This window comes from Henckelia pumila, chromosome 1 (genome assembly GCF_033568475.1).
Source record: "Henckelia pumila isolate YLH828 chromosome 1, ASM3356847v2, whole genome shotgun sequence".
Classification (NCBI taxonomy): Eukaryota; Viridiplantae; Streptophyta; class Magnoliopsida; order Lamiales; family Gesneriaceae; genus Henckelia; species Henckelia pumila.
Window position 1 is genome coordinate 102,568,130 of NC_133120.1, and position 8,502 is coordinate 102,576,631.

General features: G+C 30.2%; 1 protein-coding gene across 1 annotated transcript; it reads left to right on the plus strand.

Moving 5' to 3' along the window:
* The first annotated feature begins 1,305 nt into the window (after nt 1–1,305).
* LOC140871061 (CST complex subunit STN1-like) lies at nt 1,306–1,782 on the plus strand. The gene has a single exon (XM_073273501.1). It carries the CDS (start codon nt 1,306–1,308, stop codon nt 1,780–1,782), a length of 477 nt encoding a protein of 158 aa, XP_073129602.1.
* The last annotated feature ends 6,720 nt before the right edge of the window (nt 1,783–8,502 follow it).

Genomic DNA, 8,502 nt, shown 5'->3' on the forward strand with positions numbered 1-8,502 from the left:
CCAATCCACTCTAGTTTAAAAAGAAGTCGGTAGAAAAAGCTTATCGAAAGAGGGCTCCATTGTTAGTTGGGTGTCTCACGTGCAAATCGAAGAGGTGCAGATTTATTTCAAGGGATCCATCATTAGTCGATATTATTCTAATCCTATTGTTCACTCTGTGAAAAAAAGATTTGCCTCTTGATAGTATAAGTTTCAAAGATGAAAGAGGTGTAGATTTTCTGCAGATCGCGAGGTGTGGTCATTAGTCGATATTATTCTAATCCTATTGTTCACTCTGTGAAAAAAAGATTTGCCTCTTGATAGTATAAGTTTCAAAGATGAAAGAGGTGTAGATTTTCTGCAGATCGCGAGGTGTGGGGGTTGAGAAAATTCTAAGAAGTCAATGAAATATATATATGTATATATATATATATATATATATAAAGAGGTAAATATATAAATTGGTCTTTGTAGGGAATGAAAAACAAGTGTTGGAAAAGTTAGTGAATGAATAATTGGAGGGAAATAAGTTTGTCCAAATTTTTGGAGAAATTGTTGAATTAATTGGAGGAAAAAGTCTTGTCTCTAATGTGTTTGTATATTTAAATAATTCAATTTTGGATTATGGGATTGGTCCCTTAAGAGCACGATATTTTGTAAATGGACAAGACGTTAATCGATGCAATTAATACACGCGCATGGCTGGCGCGGTGAGGTAACGTCTTATGATCCTATATTTTTTTTTTTTTTGGATAAAATTGAGTTAAAATGCGCAGCCCTCACCTACTGCATAAAAGTGGCCGCCCGAGCGGTTATTAACGCTCGAGCGCAACATTATATTCTGCAGACAAAAGGTTGGCCAAGAGTGTCCGCCCCGCTTGAGCGTGTCGTATGTGCTCCGAAAAGTTGCGTTTTTTTGGGCTTTTTCTGTCATTGATTGCATCCTTAAACCATAAGATTTGTCTTTAGACATCATGGTATATATATAACTGATCATATATGCAAAAATAAGTATGTTAACAATCTGATAACTATTTATGCAAAATCTCTCCTCCTTCTCACAAAAAAAAAAAGGTTGACACATATGTTCGTTCGACGAAGATCTAGATATTTGTTGTATCTTAGAGATGATTACCGCGCCAACGTTGAGCACTGTTAACGGACAATTTCGTTTTGCGGATAGAAAGATTCTCTCGTCTCGACTTGTTTGTTGGTGTTGTTGCTGTTATTGGTGTTGTGATTCAGAATTCGGGTCCTTAATTTATGATATTTTTGGTTTCCAGATAGAGTGGTGTTGTGAGTTTATCGGATAGATCGAGCCAAACAATGGACGTCAAATTGTTGGCTTTGTATTTCCTTGCTCTTACGCCCTGCCCCACAGGCCTATCCCGAAGAGGCATGCCTGTTTTACATGTCGAGTCTCTGGGAATCGTGGTGACCCGGGAGCACAAACCAGGGAAGTTCCTGAAATTCACCATCGATGATGGCACTGGTTGCATCCCCTGTGTCCTCTGGCTCAATCAACTCGTCTCTCCTTACTTCTCCAGGCGCGATCCATCAGTTGTTCGATTTAATGCCGATATGGCAGCCAAACTTGCCTCGCAGATTCACCTGGGTGCTGTCGCAAGGGTCCGCGGGAAAGTGAAGGCCTACAGGGGCACGCTCCAAATAACGGTTTCCCATGTTGTTTTGGAAGCAGACCCGAATGCACAAGTGCTGCACTGGTTGGATTGTGTGAGGTTGGGGAGGAATTGTTACGACAAGTTTCCCAACAACAGAGACAAGGGTAAAAAATCATGTTGATCAATTTGAAACTTTACACTGATCTTTCTGGGTACGTACAAAAACAAATTCAGGGTTGATCTTTGATGATTATTGTGTATGATGATCTGGTGAATATATGTAGTTGTTTTGGGTTCATCCTTTATCTACTCCATCGTTTTTTCTTGAGTGGGAAGGGGTTTGTCCGAGACTTCGATCTCATAATCAACTATAATTCATCGACTCTAGTCCATGACCATATATCATTTTCATCTTTAATTTCTGCATTTTTTTTTTGGTTATATCAATCTGTTCGAAGATATGCCCTGTCCTACCATATTTTATTTATATTTACCGAGGGATTCATGATTAGATTTGGTGTGCACTTGAAATTTATGTAATAAATTATATATTATTACAAAAAATATAATATACATAATTTTAAAAATTCATTACACTATACTATTGAAAAAATATGAGACAATTGTTTTTTTTTTGGGTTATTTATTTTGTCAGATTTCGATTTTTGTCAGCTAACTTTGTCTTTTTTTTTTTTGGCAATTATAGTGTTTTTTTTCGATTTGACGTCACCATGAAAACAATGTAGTGTTGATGTATCGTTGATTTGTATAATGTCATATCAACAATTTCAATAAAAAAAGACTAGAATTGACAAAAATAAAAAATTGTACGACTAAAACTGAAATTTGATAAAATAGATGATCAAAATCGTAAAATGACAATTTACACGACCAAAAATGCAGTTTGTCAAAAAAAAAAATTGAACTTTAGTGGATCAAGTTATAGACTTACCTAATAAAAAAAAATTTTGGAGTGAACTACAACCTTACATTGATCTAAACTAGATCTGTCCTTGTTTATTTACATAGATTACTTGATTTCATTTTATTTTATCATCTCGTAGTTATATATTATTCATCGTTTATTATTCGAATCAAATGATGTCCAAAAATAGTAGTTTCTTGCACATGATGATACAATTTCATGTTTCATCTTTGTGTTCAAAGAGGTAGAATAATGTAATGGCTCATCCGCCAAACCTTACAACTCCACGAAAATTATAACTTAACCCCATCACATCCGCCAAACCTTACAACTCCATGGCTTTGTTAAAGTAGTCCCACTGTTATTACTGCTACACTTGGTTATGTAACTCTTCAACGTGGCCAGGTCATATTGACTGACTAATGAAAGGATTACATGGTTTAGTTGCTTCGAATAATAATAATATGCAATTTCTTCTCCAAATTATATGGCTTCGATCTTCCAATATTTCGTGATACTCCACAGACAAACTTTTATTTGATAAACATAATAATAACCCCAAATCTCAAAATATATATACTCTCCCGTCTCCAGAGATTAATGTTATCATGAGATCTTGGTTTCTTAATTTATTTTTAAATCGAGTTAAGATTTTTACTTTTATAGATGACTATGGCGAAATCACATATAGGGAAAAGAAGAGAAGTTATTTAGATGGAATAGTTAGTTGAAAGATATATGCGGATGTGGTGGGGTTAAATTATAAATTTTCGTGGAGTTGTAAGGTTTGGCGGACGAGCCATTACATTCTTCTACCTCTTTGAACACAAAGATGAATCATGAAATTGTATCATCATGTGCAAGAAACTACTATTTTTGGACACATTTGATTCGAATAATAGACGATGAATAATATATAACTACAAGATGATAAAATAAAATGAAATCAAGAACTCTATGTAAATAAATAAGGACAGATCTAGTTTAGGTCAATGTAAGGCTGTAGCTCACTCCAAATTTTTTTTATTAGGTAAGTTTATAACTTGATCCACTAAAGTTCAATTTTTTTTTTTTTTTTGAAAACTGCATTTTTGGTCGTGTAAATTGTCATTTTACGATTTTGATCATCTATTTTTATCAAATTTCAGTTTTAGTCGTACAATTTTTTATTTTGGTCAATTTTAATTTTTTTCATTGAAATTGTTGATATGACATTATACAAATCAACGACACATCAACACTACATTGTTTTCATGGTGACGTCAAATCGAAAAAAAAAACACTATAATTGCCAAAAAAAAAAAAGACAAAGTTAGCTGACAAAAATCGAAATCTGACAAAATAAATAACCCAAAAAAACAATTGTCACCTCTTCTTCGCTCTAACATAAACTACCTGAATGATTTAACCAACCAAAATGTAACATTCAAGTAGCAAATGGAAAACATTATTTTAAACAAACTAATGAGGCTGCACTGCATGTAGGTAGCCATCTCAATGCATTTTACCTTGCTGGCCTCCGTTTTTATATCTGTGTTAATATTGAATGAAGTGATATTATTGGATCTCTATCTTGATATCTACATTATGAATTTTAGTGGCTATCAAGTTGTCAAGAGAAAAGCTGACGAGAACCTGCATCTTTTTCACATATTCTTTTTTTGGAAAAAGGCAAAGGTTTTCTTTTTTCTATGTCAAATATTTATGTTCTGTCATCCTATCATTTGTTTCATCTTTCTTATGTTCAGGTTTTTGTAGTTAATTTATTCCATTAATGTGGAGTTTGATCACTGAATTCTTTCTCACAGGTGCAAACTTTGAAGAAAAATATAGGCCTCTTTTCTGGTTTTTTATGGATTGAAAATGAGGTATGTTTTTCTTTCCTTCTCGGTTATTTGGTGTTATATTCTTGGTATTAAAGTGTGTGGGTGCTAAATTCTAGAGGAAGAAAATAGAGGAGTATTATTTGGCCTTTGTGGTAATTACTCCAGAAATTTAAACCTGCCTACATTTTAAAAGGACAAGTCATGATTTGTAGTTAAAAAAGAAAAAAAAATCCATTGTTTTAAGTTTTTTGGATCTTGAAGTTGTGAATGTGTTTTCAAATTTTATACCATAAGATATGCTTGGTTATAAAATATCTATGTAAACTAATCTTTAGACTGTTTTTTAGCAAAATATCTTTAGTTCTTTAGACTGAACTTTGTAAAATAAATATATGGTAATTGTTTGTACTTTTATTGTTATGTATATAAGGTTTTGTTTTCTCAGTATTTGAGAGTTTTTTGGGTGTTTCAAGGCATGCCTATATTCTGAATTTGGAACTGGGCATCTATTTTAAATGTATTTGGCCATAGAATTGAAAGTAATAATATTTTTTTAATGAATAAAATTAAAATTTTATAACTCTTTGAATAAAATTGATTATTTAACTTTTTTTAGTATTTCTTGTTATATTATAAACTGTCGTATTTTCATTCAATAATTATATTTACACAATAAATAATATTTTTAATTTTTTTTACAATATATATATATATATATATGTTTGTGTATTTTAAAATTCAAACACAAGGTTATGGTTTAATTACAAGGATATATTTTTTTCAATATATATATTTGATAGAAAAATCTTGCAATGTTATACATCTATACCCATTATAATTTTATGAATATATGTGAGTTTGTCTATGTTTTTATGAATAAAAAATGATAAATCTACCACCAAGATAATTTTATGAATAAAAATTGATTTTTTAACTTTTTTTTAGAATTTCCAGTTATTCTATAAACAATCGTATTTTCATTCAAAAATTATATTAACGACAATAAATAATATCTTTAAATTTTATTTCACATGAAGACACATACACACACACACATATATATATATATATATATATATATATATATATATATATTATAAATTCAAACACAAGATCACTGGTTTCATAAAATGACACATTTTTAAAAATTTATGAATTTACAGAGAAGCTCACATATATTTTTTTTAGAACAAAATCTTGCAATGTTTATGAAAGAAATCAATGCAAAGTAATAATAAACTAATTTCTATTTTGCACACGAGCCCTCAAAGATCTTGATTTGAAGCAGTGTTTTTAGAATCGGGCCGGATTGGCCGGTATGATCGGAAACCGGTTGCTGGTCCGGTCCGGTTCACTTCCAAAAACCGGAAAATCGGTTCAACCGGTCAGAACCGGTCAACAACTGGTTGAACTGGTAAAGAACCGGAAAACTGGTTGAACCGGTTGAACCGGTTTTCTAAATTTTTTTTATTTTTTCAAAAATTAATTTTTTTATTTTTAAAACTTTAAATTTAATATTTTTTTACATATATACATGTTTATTTGTACTCCATTAAAAATATTATTTTAATAATAATAATAGATTTTTAAATTAAATAATTTATTATTTAAATAATGTATAACAATAATTGATATTTTGAATATTTACATATTTATTTAGTTTTCAAACTATGGTAATATATATTTTTTTTGTCTATTTAGGCACGTTTTTGAGTTTTTAAAATTCAAAATATATTATTTATTATATTATATTATATAAACGGTTTTCCGGTTCGACCATTCGGTTAAAATGGTTTGACCGGTTGGATCTTTTTTTTTAGGTAGACCAGTTCGATCACCGATCCGATTATGAAAACACGGATTTGAAGGCAATGAATCTCTTTTCACCATTTATTCATTTTAATTTCCATTTCTTAGTAGTGAAGAAATATTAGAAATATTCGTAGTGTAGTTTCTGCATTTTGTCTCAATGTAGAAAACTACATGGTGGCATCCATAACCTTCTTGAGTATTCAAGCAATTCCTTGAAGACAATGGATTGTTCGAGAATTTGAGAAAGGACATGAAGATTCTACCTTCGTGCGGAAGAACCTAGAACATTGCTGACAAGCCATGATGATTCTAGATCCATGGGCCTAGAACATGGGGGTGGAACATGAATAGAAGCATAATCTAGAATGATATGTTGTCTAGATTTATATAGAAGAATCTAGATGATAGAGAACTGTATATATAGAGGTACTGTAGGAGTTGATTTGCCACCAAATAACTCAAGAATCAATCAGGAAAAATGATTAATTAATTGTTCACTCAACCAAGTGTAGGCGCTAAGTCCCAAGATTGTTTTATAAAGCTGTTTTATATGATTTTCTGATTAATAATATGAGTACAAAATAATCATATTTATACACAATATTTGATAGCACAACAGCCCAACGATGAGTAGCAGCGGGTGGTGGACCGATCGATCCCGCTAATTCATCTTAACATTTAATTTGAAAAAAAATTGAATAAAAAAAAATTAGAACCAAAGCTCTACAATTATATCCAAATGGTTTGAAAAATTAACTTAACTATCGTTTTAAAAAAAGAATAAGCAAAAGTTTAACTAATAGGAAGACTTTAAGAACATCGGCGGAAGCAAGAAACAATCGAATTTGTAATTTAAAGGTTAGTGACGCTGCCTGGAAAGATCAATTGACTACTGATTTTGCGTCTGGCTCCTTGTCTAATCTATTAATAGAAGGTAAAACTTTGAGATGGGAAAGTGTCCTTCTTTCGATATAAAACTCTCATTAAATCTTTTTATTTAAATCTTTTAGATAAGATAAGATTTGGAAAGATCTCATTACTTTATTGTTATTTTATTATTATTATTATTATTATTGTAAACAATCCTATTTGTTTGAGGTTTTAAAGTCTCTAATTTTTGACTAAAAGACACTTTTAATTAATTTATTGTAATTTATAAAATTGATGAGATATATTTTTTTAAAAGAATTTTTATATTTTAGTTATTAGAGTGAACAAGAATTTGACAAGCACAATGAACATTAAAAACCATATATATTAATTACTAAAGCGAAAAAGTATAATTATAATCAGTGTTCTACAAACCTTGATTAAGTCTCGTTTAAGCTTAAAACTTTACCAAAACGCTTCTTTTCGACCAAAAACGGTAAAAAAACGGTCATACATAAGTTGACCATGTCAAATGTCGTTAAATACGCTTACATGTGACTTTTCTAAAAACCAAAATTGATTAATAAGACAAAAATAGATCATAAATTAGCGATTTTATTAGTGAGTGATTGTTAGCAATGTTAAAAATGTACAATATAGTATGGTTAAGTGTAGCGATGATATGAATGCAATACATATTGAGAAATTTTACAGCTAATGTTTTAAATTATTCCAATTAATTTATTTTATGTTCGATGACAGAGGATATGAAATGAATGATAAAATAAATTGAATTAGAATCTAACAAAGAATTAATGCATTACACTTGAACAAATGTGAATTCGACACGCTTCACGCTTTTTAGAATCTTGATAATTATACATATACACGTTTTCACATCTAATGAAAAACAACAGGAAACATGGCGGGGAATGATAAAGAATTTGGTTTCGTTTGGACGTGTACTTTATAAAAATTTAGTTTTTTATAACTTAAAAAACTGATAAAAGTTTTGTGAACTATTTTTGAAAACTATTTTTAAAAAGTGTTCTTCAAGTATAGTTTTTAAATAATAATTGAAATGTGTTTTAGATGTTTTTAGCATGAGAACATGACTATTGAAATGTTAAAATATTTTTTTTACAGAATATATAGTTGTTCAAACATATATTTATTCTTAAAATAACTTTAAAAATATTTATAAAAAATTTAAAGAAACATTTTTGTAAAAACGTTTTATAAGTACATGTCTACACAAAATATTTATTTTTTGAAAGTATGTGAAAATATTGTTTTATGACTTAGAATTTATAAATCACATCTAATGAAAAAACAAAATTCGATTGAGTTCAAACTAGGGGTGGCAAAAATTTCCGAAATCCCGACCCTTCCCGAATCCCATCCCATTCCCGGCCCGAAAAAATACCAACCCGAAATTTTTCCGACCCAAAATTTCGGGATTTTTCCC

Bases quoted from the DNA above. Each gene is read 5' to 3' on its own strand.
- LOC140871061 (XM_073273501.1), top strand. From the start codon at position 1,306: ATGGACGTCAAATTGTTGGCTTTGTATTTCCTTGCTCTTACGCCCTGC.